Below are 15,579 nucleotides of genomic sequence, written 5' to 3' on the forward strand. Positions count from 1 at the left end.
AAATATTTGTCCTCTTGGGTCAGCTGGGGATGATGTTATGTGACCTGTGTGGTGTGTCCGCATGCGTGTGTATCTGTGTATGACTCTCAAGCCGCTTTGACATACTGTGGTGAATTATGGGAGGCAGGAGGCGGTCATTGGAGAGAGGGAAGTTATTCCGCCTGAATGTCTCTGAGCTCTCATCCCTCTCTTCTCTCCTCCCTGTACTAGTTCTCTAGACTCTATCAGGAGTAGGTCAGAAACGAGTTGCCCTACAGCATCTGCTGTAAGAGATCGCGCGTTTTCAAATGAGTCATTAAAGTTAGAATCTAGTGATTGCTACACTGGTGGACAGTTACCACAATGTAAAGCATATTCAGACCTAGTGAAAGTGTCAAATACGGTCCATTGTTATTGTGTTGTTATTGAACGTAGTCAGAGGACATCCACAACTGGACTGATTAGAAGAGCCAGCAGCATACCACCCTGCATACCACCCTGCATACCACTGTTGGCTTGCTTCTGAAGCTAAGCAGGGTTGGTCCTGGTCAGTTCCTGGATGGGAGACCAGATGCTGCTGGAAGTGGTGTTGGAGGGCCAGTAGGAGGCACTCTTTCCTCTGATCTAAAGATCCCATGGCACTTATCGTAAGAGTAGGGGTGTTAACCCCGGTGTCCTGGCTAAATTCCCAATCTGGCCCTCCAAACCATCACGGTCACCTAATAATCCCCAGTTGACAATTGGCTCATTCATCCCCCTCCTCTCCCCTGTAACTATTCCCCAGGTTGTTGCTGCAAATGAGAACGTGTTCTCAGTCAATTTACCTGGTAAAATAACAGATAAATAAAAAAAGAGCAGAACTGCTCGTTAAGGGTCTGTGGGTTGCCGGGAGGAAGGGGATGAGAATAAGGAAGAGAAGAAATAGCAGGGGGATGTTTCTTTAATGCCCTCAGCCTAGGGTTGAATGGCGGGAACCAGGTTACTGAGATTTACCACCCAAAACCACTCCCTTTTCTCGGGATACATAACTGTGAGAAACCAGTCAAATAAAATAAACTATGAACAGCATGGCGTGAAATGGAAGTGTTCCATTATATGTCATTCATTATATGTCATCTAATCTGGCTTCTCAACTGCCTCTGCATGATGATGAATATTCAATGGTCAGGCTGGGGACAGACAGCACATCCCAGTATGGAGTGCAGTTCACAATGCACGTAGACCTATCATCTTATCATGGTAACTTTTTGTCTTATGACAGGTAAGGCAGCATAGTCTATGCTACAGTAATATAAAGACTGAATGCACGTCTAATCTCCATCTGGCTTTCGGAGGACACCTTACTTTTTTATTGTAAAGATGTTTGTTTTTAAATTGCAGCAGCAGAGTTTTAAAACAGCCTATCACTTGAATATTATTGCTTTCAATCAGAGCACCCGCGAGCACTCTCTCGCAGTCTTTGTCTCTCCATCAAATCCGTTCAAGTTGCATCCAAAGTAGATAATCCTGTTCTAGAGTGATATGTAGATTTTCTAGCCTACCTCTTTCAGGTAATATATTTATTGCAGTATTAGCCATATAGTTAGCTAATTAGTGATGGGTTATGCATAATTTCTATGTGCTCAGCTGGCTTCTCTCCTTAAAAAACACTCTTAGATCTTGGAGTCCCATGCAGGAAAAGCTGGACTACAATAGCTTGCTGGACATTATTTTTTATACCAATAGACTATTCAAAGAGGGACGCAAGCTCTTGTTTGATGAATGGTAAATACAGCAGCCAATAGAACTCATGGGTGGTTTGAAAGAAGAGCGAACGCTCGCGCGGCGGTGGTAGGCTATAGCAGTGATTTATTCAGACCCATAACCATTCAATCTTCGTGAAAAGAAGAGAAAGCCTTCTGCATCTAATTCTAGTACTATTCAAGGTGTCATTAGAATGAAGAAGATGAGGACAACGAAACTTATTTCATTTAACAGTTGAAAGCGAGGAAGGAATGATGCAACAATAGAGAGAGAAAGAGGATGTAGGCTAATAACATTAGGGGAAATATTATGAAAGGTAGGGTATACACACTGCTAAAAAAAATAATAAAGGGAACACTTAAACAACACAATGTAACTCCAAGTCAATCACACTGCTGTGAAATCAAACTGTCCACTTAGGAAGCAACACTGATTGACAATAAATTTCACATGCTGTTGTGCAAATGGAATAGACAACAGGTGGAAATTATAGGCAATTAGCAAGACACCCCCAATAAAGGAGTGGTTCTGCAGGTGGTGACCACAGACCACTTCTCAGTTCCTATACTTCCTGGCTGATGTTTTGGTCACTTTTGACCGCTTTCACTCTAGTGGTAGCATGAGACGGAGTCTACAACCCACACAAGTGGCTCAGGTAGTGCAGCTCATCCAGGATGGCACATCAATGCGAGCTGTGGCAAGAAGGTTTGCTGTGTCTGTCAGCGTAGTGTCCAGAGCATGGAGGAGCTACCAGGAGACAGGCCAGTACATCAGGAGACGTGGAGGAGACCGTAGGAGGGCAACAACTCAGCAGCAGGACCGCTACCTCCGCCTTTGTGCAAGGAGGAGCAGGAGGAGCACTGCCAGAGCCCTGCAAAATGACCTCCAGCAGGCCACAAATGTGCATGTGTCTGCTCAAACGGTCAGAAACAGACTCCATGAGGGTGGTATGAGGGCCCGACGTCCACAGGTGGGGGTTGTGCTTACAGCCCAACACCATGCAGGACGTTTGGCATTTTCCAGAGAACACCAAGATTGGCAAATTTGCCACTGGCACCCTGTGTTCTTCACAGATGAAAGCAGGTTCACACTGAGCACATGTGACAGACGTGACAGAGTCTGGACGCCGTGGAGAACGTTCTGCTGCCTGCAACATCCTCCAGCATGAACGGTTTGGCGGTGGGTCAGTCATGGTGTGGGGTGGCATTTCTTTGGGGGGCCGCACAGCCCTCCATGTGCTCGCCAGAGGTAGCCTGACTGCCATTAGGTACCGAGATGAGATCCTCAGACCCCTTGTGAGACCATATGCTGGTGCGGTTGGCCCTGGGTTCCTCCTAATGCAAGACAATGCTAGACCTCATGTGGCTGGAGTGTGTCAGCAGTTCCTGCAAGAGGAAGGCATTGATGCTATGGACTGGCCTGCCCGTTCCCCAGACCTGAATCCAATTGAGCACATTTGGGATATCATGTCTCGCTCCATCCACCAACGCCACGTTGCACCACAGACTGTCCAGGAGTTGGCGGATGCTTTAGTCCAGGTCTGGGAGGAGATCCCTCAGGAGACCATCCGCCACCTCATCAGGAGCATGCCCAGGCGTTGTAGGGAGGTCATACAGGCACGTGGAGGCCACACACACTACTGAGCCTCATTTTGACTTGTTTTAAGGACATTACATCAAAGTTGGATCAGCCTGTAGTGTGGTTTTCCACTTTAATTTTGAGTGTGACTCCAAATCCAGACCTCCATGGGTTGATAAATTTGATTTCCATTGATCATTTTTGTGTGATTTTGTGGTCAGCACATTCAACTATGTAAAGAAAAAAGTATTTAATAATAATATTTCATTCATTCAGATCTAGGATGTGTTATTTTAGTGTTCCCTTTATTTTTTTGAGCAGGGTATGTGTCAGCCTACAAATTATACAAATAGGCCCTATTGTATTTCAAAATTAAAATGAAATTCACTGGCCTGTAATTGTAACTTTGTTGGCCGCATGTGCTGCACCAGAATCGCATGTTCTCTCCCTGCTTTATCGTGGTTTGAATGATGTGCTTAATTCAGTCCATATAATCCAGTAGCCTACAATTCAATACAGTACAGTAATACAGTACAGTAATGCAGTTCACACTAAAAAAGATTAGCCTACTGGAGCTAGTTTCATTCATTTACCCAAGAGAGCATATAGCTACAGTAGCTAAATGTAACAGTTTGGGCTGCCTGGCTTATTGCAAACTAATTTGCCAGAATTTTACGTAATTATGACATAACATTGAAGGTTGTGCAATGTAACAATAATATTTAGACTTATGGATGCCATCCGTTAGATAAAATACGGAACGGTTCCGTATTTCACTGAAAGAATAAACGTCTTGTTTTTGAAATGATAGTTTCTGGATTCGACCATATTAATGACCAAAGGCTCGTATTTCTGTGTGTTATTATGTTATAATTAAGTCTGATTTGATAGAGCAGTCTGACTGAGTAGCAGCAGGCCCGTAATCATTCATTCAAACAGCACTTTTGTGCGTTTTGCCAGCAGCTCTTCGCAAGCACAGAGCTGTTTATGACTTCAAGCCTATCCGCCTAATGGCTGGTGTAACCAATGTGAAATGGCTAGCTAGTTAGCTGGGTGTGCGCCAATACCGTTTCAAAAGTCACTCGCTTTTAGATTTGGAGTAGTTATTCCCCTTGCGCTGCAAGGGCCGCGGCTTTTCCTGGTTCGAGCCCAGGTAGGAGTGAGGAGGGGGACGGAAGCTATACTGTTAGACTGGCAATACTATAGTGCCAATAAGAACATCTAATAGTCAAAGGTATATGAAATACAAATGGTATAGAGAGAAATAGTCCTATAAATACTATATTAACTACAACCTAAAACCTCTTACCTTGGCAGATTGAAGTCTCATGTTAAAAGGAACCACCAACTTTCATAGGTTCTCATGTTCTGAGCAAGGAACTTAAACGTTAGCTTTTTTTACATGGCACACATTTTTACATGGCACATACATGGCACATACAGGGGGGCAAAAAAGTATTTAGTCAGCCACCAATTGTGCAAGTTCTCCCACTTAAAAAGATGAGAGAGGCCTGTAATTTTCATCATAGGTACAAAAAAATCCAGAAAATCACATTGAAGGATTTTTAATGAATTTATTTGCAAATTATGGTGGAAAATAAGTATTTGGTCAATAACAAAAGTTTATCTCAATACTTTGTTACAGTGCCTTGCGAAAGTATTCGGCCCCCTTGAACTTTGCGACCTTTTGCCACATTTCAGGCTTCAAACATAAAGATATAAAACTGTATTTTTTTGTGAAGAATCAACAACAAGTGGGACACAATCATGAAGTGGAACGACATTTATTGGATATTTCAAACTTTTTTAACAAATCAAAAACTGAAAAATCGGGCGTGCAAAATTATTCAGCCCCCTTAAGTTAATACTTTGTAGCGCCACCTTTTGCTGTGATTACAGCTGTAAGTCGCTTGGGGTATGTCTCTATCAGTTTTGCACATCGAGAGACTGACATTTTTTCCCATTCCTCCTTGCAAAACAGCTCGAGCTCAGTGAGGTTGGATGGAGAGCATTTGTGAACAGCAGTTTTCAGTTCTTTCCACAGATTCTCGATTGGATTCAGGTCTGGACTTTGACTTGGCCATTCTAACACCTGGATATGTTTATTTTTGAACCATTCCATTGTAGATTTTGCTTTATGTTTTGGATCATTGTCTTGTTGGAAGACAAATCTCCGTCCCAGTCTCAGGTCTTTTGCAGACTCCATCAGGTTTTCTTCCAGAATGGTCCTGTATTTGGCTCCATCCATCTTCCCATCGATTTTAACCATCTTCCCTGTCCCTGCTGAAGAAAAGCAGGCCCAAACCATGATGCTACCACCACCATGTTTGACAGTGGGGATGGTGTGTTCAGGGTGATGAGCTGTGTTGCTTTTACGCCAAACATAATGTTTTGCATTGTTGCCAAAAAGTTAAATTTTGGTTTCATCTGACCAGAGCACCTTCTTCCACATGTTTGGTGTGTCTCCCAGGTGGCTTGTGGCAAACTTTAACCAACACTTTTTATGGATATCTTTAAGAAATGGCTTTCTTCTTGCCACTCTTCCATAAAGGCCAGATTTGTGCAATATACGTCTGATTGTTGTCCTATGGACAGAGTCTCCCACCTCAGCTGTAGATCTCTGCAGTTCATCCAGAGTGATCATGGGCCTCTTGGCTGCATCTCTGATCAGTCTTCTCCTTGTATGAGCTGAAAGTTTAGAGGGACGGCCAGGTCTTGGTAGATTTGCAGTGGTCTGATACTCCTTCCATTTCAATATTATCGCTTGCACAGTGCTCCTTGGGATGTTTAAAGCTTGGGAAATATTTTTGTATCCAAATCCGGCTTTAAACTTCTTCGCAACAGTATCTCGGACCTGCCTGGTGTGTTCCTTGTTCTTCATGATGCTCTCTGCGCTTTTAACGGACCTCTGAGACTATCACAGTGCAGGTGCATTTATACGGAGACTTGATTACACACAGGTGGATTGTATTTATCATCAGTTTATCATTAGTCATTTAGGTCAACATTGGATCATTCAGAGATCCTCACTGAACTTCTGGAGAGAGTTTGCTGCACTGAAAGTAAAGGGGCTGAATAATTTTGCACGCCCAATTTTTCCATTTTTGATTTGTTAAAAAAGTTTGAAATATCCAATAAATGTCATTCCACTTCATGATTGTGTCCCACTTGTTGTTGATTCTTCACAAAAAAATACAGTTTTATATCTTTATGTTTGAAGCCTGAAATGTGGCAAAAGGTTGCAAAGTTCAAGGGGGCCGAATACTTTCGCAAGGCACTGTATATACCCTTTGTTGGCAATGACCGAGGTCAAATGTTTTCTGTAAGTCTTCACAAGGTTTTCACACACTGTTGCTGGTATTTTGGCCCATTCCTCCATGCAGATCTCCACTAGAGCAGTGATGTTTTGGGGCTGTTGCTGGGCAACACGGACTTTCAACTCCCTCCAAAGATTTTCTATGGGGTTGAGATCTGGAGACTGGCTAGGCCACTCCAGGACCTTGAAATGCTTCTTACGAAGCCAATCCTTCTCTCCTTCTCTGTGTGTTTGGGATCATTGTCATGCTGAAAGACCCAGCCATGTTTCATCTTCAATGCCCTTGCTCATGGAAGGAGGTTTTCACTCAAAATCTCACGATACATGGCCCCATTCATTCTTTCCTTTACACGGATCAGTCGTCCTGGTCCCTTTGCAGAAAAACAGCCCCAAAGCATGATGTTTCCACCCCCATGCTTCACAGTAGGTATGGTGTTCTTTGGCTGCAACTCAGCATTATTTGTCCCCCAAACACAACGAGTTGAGTTTTTACCAAAAAGTTATATTTTGGTTTCATCTGACCATATGACATTTTCCCAATCTTCTTCTGGATCATCCAAATGCTCTCTAGAAAACTTCAGACGGGCCTGGACATGTACTGGCTTAAGCAGGGGGACACGTCTGGCACTGCAGGATTTGAGTCCCTGGCGGCGTAGTGTGTTACTGATGGTAGGCTTTGTTACTTTGGTCCCAGCTCTCTGCAGGTCATTCACTAGGTCCCCCCGTGTGGTTCTGGGATTTTTGCTCACCATTCTTGTGATAATTTTGGCCCCAAGGGGTGAGATCTTGCGTGGAGCCCCAGATGGAGGGAGATTATCAGTGGTCTTGTATGTCTTCCATTTCCTAATAATTGCTCCCACTGTTGATTTCTTCAAACCAAGCTGCTTACCTATTGCAGATTGTCTTCCCAGCCTGGTGCAGGTCTACAATTTTGTTTCTGGTGTCCTTTGACATTTCTTTGGTCTTGGCCATAGTGGAGTTTGGAGTGTGACTGTTTGAGGTTGTGGACAGGTGTCTTTTGTGCTGATAACAAGTTCAAACAGGTGCCATTCATACAGGTAACGAGTGGAGGACAGAGGAGCCTCTTAATGAAGAAGTTACAGGTCTGTGAGAGCCAGAAATCTTGCTTGTTTGTAGGTGACCAAATACTTATTTTCCACCATAATTTGCAAATAAATTCATAAAAAATCCTACAATGTGATTTTCTGGATTTTTTTTTCTCGTTTTGTCTGTCATAGTTGAAGTGTACCTATGATGAAAATTACAGGCCTCTCTCATCTTTTAAGTGGGAGAACTTGCACAATTGGTGGCTGACTAAATACTTTTTTGCCCCACTGTATTGCATATTGGCACATATGACTTTCTTCTCCAACACTTTGTTTTTGCATTATTTAAACCAAATTGAACATGTTTCATTATTTATTTGAGGCTAAATTGATTTTATTGATGTATTATATTAAGTTAAAATAAGTGTTCATTCAGTATTGTTGTAATTGTCATTATTACAAATAAATAAATAAAAAATTGTCCGATAAATTGGTATCGGCTTTTTTGGTCCTCCAATAATCGGTATCGGCGTTGAAAAATCATAATCGGTCGACCTCTAATCCCTATATGACTTTATCATCTCTCTCCACCTCTCTCTCTCTCCCTCTCTTCCTCTCTCCACCTCTCTCTCTCTCCCTCTCTTCCTCTCTCCACCTCTCTCTCTCTCCCTCTCTTCCTCTCTCCTTTCTGCCAGTTTGATGTTCCTCCAATCAACATTTCCACTAAGTGTGCCGACCGTAATGTTCCCGTAATTTGACCGTAACTAGGATCAGGTGGCAGATGTTTTGGGAAATACTTTACCTCAGAGGGAGAGATTGTGTTTCTGTAGCCAGCGGTGGTCACGTCATCTCACTGGAGTCATCAGAGTGGTCCTGATTCTATTAAACACATTTATACACACTGATGTCATATTGGGAAGGCTTTATCTCTAATAGAAATCAATTGGATATGCAATATAACTAGCCAAGTGTTTAAGGCCAGACCGAGGCAGGGTTTTTTCAGAAACACAGACGAGAAGAGTAAGAAACAGCAGGTAGTTAAACTGTCTCCAGGTCTACAGCTGGGAGTGTCATAATATAGTTTTATTGTGGCCATAAACTCTCCCTCCTAGCTCCAACCAACCAGCCAGCCAGCCAACCAGACGATGAGCCAAATTTAGCCATGATGAGTTATAGGACTGTCACACAGATGGCCTTTGACCTGGGCTCTAGCTGTGGGTTGATGGCAGATGGGAATGTGACAGTGATCCAGTAAACAGATGCAATAATGATACAGCGTGACTATAACTGTTACAGGTCTGATTGACAGATGATCATGACTGTTTTGGACCAGTCTGATCATGGTGAATAGTCTAGGCCTGGATGTTACTATTGTTGAGCAAACAGAGAGAGCAGAAGTACAGTATAGGTTCGGGACGGGTGTGACTGGAAATTCATCTGATTACCAAAACAAAGGTCTGAGATGTTGGTCAATCACAACCAGTGTTGACAATAGAGGTATGTGGGTGAGAGATATGGCGAGAGAGAGTGTTTACAACCGTAGTGTGGGTGTATAAGAATTAAAGGCATAGAAAGAGAGAATCAGTGAGTAAGAGAAAGAGTGAGAGAGAGGGAGAGTCTGGTAAAAGGAAGTGCGGTGTAGGTAAGGCTGATAGATATGAATGGAAAGTCCAATCCATGGTCACGGTGCATATTACTGTAATCCTGAATCAGGCTTGTAGGACTTCCTACCAACAGAACAGTACCAGAACAGAATGACTGTGTGGAAGAAATCAGGATTATTATATTATTCCCTGTTCATCTATTACACTACAGTAATAGATTGTGGGACAGTGAAGCCAAACAGAAAGAAGCACAAACCTCCCCCAGGATTCCCATAGAAACAACATGTCCTCTCTGTCTCACCCACTCTCTAACTGTTGAAACCATTCTCTTAACTCTATAGGGCAGAGGTGGCCAACCCTCCTGCAGAAATACTGGGTATGCAGACTTTTTCCCCAGCCCTGCTCTAACACACCTGATTGGTTCAGAGGAGCAGCGGATGAGTAAAGTCAGTTTAGTTGTTGATGAGAGTGTCTTTAGAAGCCAGGAGACCCAGACCGAGACTCTCTTGGCTTACGGTCCTACCTGACAATCATATCAGTTTGGATGTTTCCAGTGAGACACCTCCTCCTCTCTCTCCCTCCTCTCTTTTTCCATCACACTCTAACATGTGAGCCACCACCTGGATTCGGTCATATCTAGCAAAATTTGAAATGGTGTTTTTTACATTGGATAAAAGTAGAGAAAATGAAATGCTGCAGTTGAGGAACAATGAGAAAGTAATTCTGCTTTGAAAGTTGATAGATTTGTAATCCCACTTTTGAGAAAATGGCCTTTTAATGTCTTGGTACACCTACTGGAGAGCTCTTCTTTGTCTACACCCATTCAGTATCGTTCACACCCTCTTAAGCCTTAGCCCCACCCAATCTCTTTAAGGATTCCCATGTGAGGTCGTGTGCTAAACAGAGTGAGGAGTGTAGTAAACAACCAAAGATTTCAAGACTAAAAGTAGTAGACTACAATAAGGAAAAACTCCAGATTAAAGTACACTTTTTCAGGGCCTCCTGAATGGCGCAGCGGTCTAAGGCTGCAGGAAGGTTCCTGTATATTTCCGTGACTAAACCAGCTCGTAATTTACCCATTTTATTTCTATTTACACATGGAGTACACGTTTGTTATTAAGGCACATAAAAGTTCACATGCTCCAGAAGGCATTGCTGGCCAAAAAAATGTTTTGATAAAAAATTATAAAAATACGTTCAATTGCCTCACCTGTGAAGTAGTGGCGTGTGACATACGGCTGGCGTCCTGAAACTGAGTGGAGGTGGATAGTCAGATGTTCTGGGAACCTGGGTCAGGGAGAGGAGGGGTACGGGCGGGGTAGAGAGAGAATGCAGGGCTACCCCACCTAGAGATGTAGAGGAAGCGAGTACAGAAAGAGAGGAGACTACGGAGACAGTTGGAGGCGAATGGTTAATATACAGGCCAGGTTGCAGAAGGAGGAAAGTAGTTAATATTCAAAGAGGATGCAGGATACTCAGTTGAAGTGGACTGGGGTATTAGGTTAGGGGTCCATTGGGTAGGGGGATGTCTTTAGAGGGGTGTGTGTGTGTGTGTGTGTGTGTGTGTGTGTGTGTGTGTGTGTGTGTGTGTGTGTGTGTGTGTGTGTGTGTGTGTGTGTGTGTGTGTGTGTGTGTGTGTGTGTGTGTGTGTGTGTGTGTGTGTGTGTGTGTGTGTGTGTGTGTGTGTGTGTGTGTGTGTGTGTGTGTGTGTGTGTGTGTGTGTATGTGTGTATTGGGGGGGTTGTAGAATTGAAACCATACCTCCAGTCCATCACCAGAGCTGCTCTGGCAGCAACATGTGGAAAGAATGTATGACCTACTTTTCATTTCCGTGTTTAATACAATATTGGTCTGCTCTGAGGGAGAGACAGAGAGGGAGAAAGCTGGTGTCGGCATTGCACTTTTGTTTTTCATCTCCTGAAGGAGCAAGTGAGCAGATGGAGGGAAGGAGGGTTAGTGTGCTGGTCTAGTGTAGAGGTGCAGGAGCTCTGTCTCTGTTTCTTTCTCTCTCTCTGTATCTCCCTCTCTCTCAATTCAATTTCTATTCAATTTCTATTCAATTTCAAAATCAATTTCAGGCCTTTTTGGCATGTGAAACATATGTTAACATTGCCAAAGCAAGTGAAGTAGATAATAAACAAAAGTGAAATAAACAATAATAAACAACAAACAACAATCTCTCTGTCTGTCTCTGTCTGTCTGTCTGTCTGTCTGTCTCTCTCTATTCGTCTCTGTCTGTTTCTCCCTCGCTCTCTCGTAATATGTGCCTGTAGGCATATTGTAGTTCCAGAGCTCACAGTCTAGACTCTAGTGGACTTCCAGTATTGCTATTGTAGTTCCAGAGCTCCCAGTCTAGACTCTAGTGGACTTCCAGTATTGCTATTGTAGTTCCAGAGCTCCCAGTCTAGGCTCTAGTGGACTTCCAGTATTGCTATTGTAGTTCCAGAGCTCCCAGTCTAGACTCTAGTGGACTTCCAGTATTACTATTGTAGTTCCAGAGCTCCCAGTCTAGACTCTAGTGGACTTCCAGTATTACTATTGTAGTTTCACTAACGGAGCTCCCAGTCGTCTAGTAGTAGACTTCTAATATTGTAGTACGGTGATATTGAACACAGACTACATGCATTGTCTCTACTTTACTAGGTCATATTAGGGATTGGGTGAAGGTTTCTCTTGCTCCTCCTGAGCAGACCTCTATTAGGCTGTCCTATAGGTTCTGGTGTTGTACAAGGCTGTTGTAACAGAATCCATTTGCTGTGGAATATTGTGGAATATTGTACAGTGCAGGGCTGTTGGAACATAATCAGTGTGGTGTTAGAAGTGGAAAGGATAGCCAGGGGGGTTTCCCAGTGCAGGGCTGTTGGAAGTGGTTCCATCCTTCAGCAGAGAGAGACACAGGAAGCTGAGACACAGGAAGCTGAGACACAGGATTAGTCGGTTAGTTCAGTGACTGAGGAAACCCCCCTGGCTACCCTTTCCTGTTGTTGACCTGCTGTATTCCTAGGTCACACATTGTGCGATACCCCCAGGGATTCAGAGCTGACAGTAGGGTTGTATTGTGCCGTAACCCCAGGGCTGTATTGTGCCATAACCCCAGGGTTGCATTGTGCTGTAACCTGAGGGTCGTGACGTGGGGACATGTTTGGGGAAAGATTTTTTTGCGTCAAGAGACTTGACTCTTGCCAGGTGTATTATTGGAATGGAGCAAAGGAGAGTCCCATTTGAAAAGAGAGTATAATATTTTTTAGCCAGTATAGTATTTTTGACCAACGGGAAATTTAGAACGCTAACGTATTCTTGAAACAATGTTTTGATACCAGAGAATGTTCTGTGGATTGACTTTAGACAATGTGCTGTTGTCATTATTCCATTATTTTTTGAAGCTACCTTTCAAACACACAATTCAATCAGTGACACATTATAACCGTTGATATGTTTGCTGCGTGTAGGTCTATTATGAACTAACAGTGCCTTTCTCTCCCCTCTCTCTGGTCCAGGTCTGTTTCTGATCCTGGGTCTGATGCTGTACCCTGCAGGCTGGGGTTCAGACAAGGTGCAGCTGTACTGTGGTCAGGATGCGGCTCCCTACCAGGCAGGGCTGTGTACCATGGGCTGGGCCTTCTACACAGCCATGGGAGGCACCGTGCTCACCTTCATCTGCGCTGTGTTCTCAGCCCAGGCCGAGATCGCCACGTCCTCAGACAAGGTGCAGGAGGAGATCGAGGAAGGCAAGAGCCTAATCTGCCTGCTCTGAGATGGACCAGGAGGGGAGAAGGAGAGGAATGTCAAGTCCCACGCCCCTCTTCTCCACTCTGGGTTCCAGCTGTCAATCAAACGGAAGCCCCCATGTTGTTTACCACTAAGACGGACTCTTTGACCTTTGACCCTGTATTGTTGTTATTGTTCATGTGGGAGAAATCTACAGTGCCAAGCTTTTCACAAACCTGTGTTTCAATGTATTTCCTCTCTCCGACACCAGAGGTGCTGTCTGTCTGTGTTCTGTATGTTGTTATTTCTAATGTGTGCCAGTACCAGCTACCCTGACACCAGTATGTGTGTATTGTAAATAAGTGTGTATATACTGTACATAGTGATGATGATGATGATGATGATGATGATGATGATGATCTGAGAATGGTGGTCCTCAGCTCTGTTCAGGCTGTGTTTTAAATGAGTGTCACTCTTGCTTTGAATACTGGTGTGATGAGGACAACACCTAAAGACCAGCCTTCCTGGTGCTAATCTTCTGTTGTACCATAAAACGCCAGGTAGAAGTTGCCCCTAACTACAGATCTAGTATCACATTACCCAACCCCAAATCATAACCTGAACCACGAGAAGGATAAAATAGCATCGTATACCAGACCCGCAGTTAGAGGTAACTTCTACCAGCTCCAGCTTAAACCAGGTGTGAGTAACTCTACAAGGGAACCACTACTCAGTCAAGTAAACTACTCACAGACATGGCCTTAGTTTAGCATGGAATCATGATGTCCGTAAAGCTTACAGAATGTACTGTCAATTGAAATGACCAATGTATGTCTTCTTGGACCCTTGAAATGTATTGATGGGACGGACACCTACACAGGCCACGGTTACACACGGACTGCATGATCTAGCTAAGAAAGACTTGGACAATTTGGTCAACGATACACACAAGTATTCCTATTAGTGTCTTCCTTTTAGTGTCTTGTTTAAGGAAGGACTCCTATTCCTGCAACACCAAGGCAGGTCAGTTATTCCTACAACACCAGCCACAGTGCTGGAGAGAAACTGTTGAGACTTGTGTTGTTGCGTCATCATCTGACTATCACAGCTCCCCAGTCTGTCTCTCTGCCAAACCAATAAAAACAGAAAGAAAAACACAAGAATATCTGGTCTGAGTTTTCCTCCAGCAACATGAATCTCTTTGGTGCTCTATGTAATGTGGGGGAGGATGGGTGAGGAGGGGGGTTAGGGAGGGAGGGAGGGAAAGAAGTGTGAGACCTTAGTTTGGGGTGGAGGGTGTTGTGGGGTGAAGTTGCCAGTCAGAGAGAGAGAGAGAGAGTGTGAGTGCGTGCGAGTCTGCCTTCCACCACAGAGAAAACCCCTGATCGGGGCGAGCGGGAGGGGACAATAAGTAGACCAGAGCCAGCTGTTCCCTCTCGCATGAGTATGCCAGACATTATGGAGGAAATGTGTGCTCACGCGAGAAAAGTGTGCTCACGCGGGAAAAGTGTGCTCACGCGGGAAAAGTGTGCTCACGCGGGAAAAGTGTGCTCACGCGGGAAAAGTGTGCTCACGCGGGAAAAGTGTGCTCACGCGGGAAAAGCGTGCTCATGCGAGAGAGGAAACTCCCACTTACACAGCCAGCAACCTTGACCATTTTTTCAGTGGTAAATGGCCTGAGTAAACGTATTTATCCATCATATTTACCAGTTATTCTAAGACCTGGAGAATCACAGAGATAGGAATCACAAAACGGCACACACAGGCATGTCTTACCTTTTAGGGGACAAACAATTGATTCCCATTCAAAATATATTTAAACCTAACCCTACACCTAAGCCTAACAGACATTTTACAAGTGAGGACCGGCAAAATGTCCTCACTTCTGTGAATTTTTGTTGGTTTACTATTCTTGTGAGAACTTGTATGTCTGTGAACTTTGATTGATGAACGTTTCTTTGCTACCTGACAATTTTACGTTTTTTACTTTTTAATTACCGTTTTATATTTTTCCCTCGCTCAACTATTTTCATTCAACATTTTCACCCCGGACGCTTTATCTGGACATGGCTCTACACGACCACCACCAGCCGATGCTAAGTAGTTACATTAACATTATGCCTTCTAATTGCGGTCGCTGTACTCATAATATACAGTAGATCGATCACCATATGGCGAGGATAGCCGTGCTGCAAGCCCAGATTCAGACGCAACCTGGTGCCCTAACCAAAATACAGGGGGTGGTCCGCCCAGGTCTTACCTAGTGTGCCTAGACAGTGAATATACTACGGGTATATGTATGCCCGCGGGCCTCTTGCCTAAGCACTCCCAAGGTGCCTTCCCCTTCCCCCCTGGGAACAAATGAAACAGAATATTAAACAATTTCACAAACAAACGACATCAAATAAGCTCTACCTGAGTCTTACGTTCCCCAGTTTATGTGTTGTAGTTTGTGTATTTGCATGTGTTTATTTCAGGAAATGGCTTCCTGAAATCCCTCAAGCAGCTGATTGGTCGACTCCAGGGCTAATTGGAGAGCTGACCCCGCCCCCTCGTCAAGACACAGCTGTCTCCAATTATACATTCATTCTGAAGCTATATAAAA

The 15,579-nt window shown here is 44.0% G+C and overlaps 1 protein-coding gene across 6 annotated transcripts in view; it reads left to right on the top strand.

Moving 5' to 3' along the window:
- Window positions 1-14,137, top strand: part of lhfpl2a (LHFPL tetraspan subfamily member 2a) — a 65,111-nt gene extending 50,974 nt beyond the window's left edge. For all 6 annotated transcript variants that reach the window (XM_036977067.1, XM_036977066.1, XM_036977065.1 and 3 more), the window contains one exon: window positions 12,764-14,137. In XM_036977067.1, the coding sequence (XP_036832962.1) occupies window positions 12,764-13,020 (257 nt within the window). In that variant the 3' untranslated portion in view covers window positions 13,021-14,137. The remainder of the gene's footprint in view (window positions 1-12,763) is intronic.
- The last annotated feature ends 1,442 nt before the right edge of the window (window positions 14,138-15,579 follow it).

Source organism: Oncorhynchus mykiss, chromosome 5 (assembly GCF_013265735.2).
Source record: "Oncorhynchus mykiss isolate Arlee chromosome 5, USDA_OmykA_1.1, whole genome shotgun sequence".
NCBI classification, from domain to species: domain Eukaryota; kingdom Metazoa; phylum Chordata; class Actinopteri; order Salmoniformes; family Salmonidae; genus Oncorhynchus; species Oncorhynchus mykiss.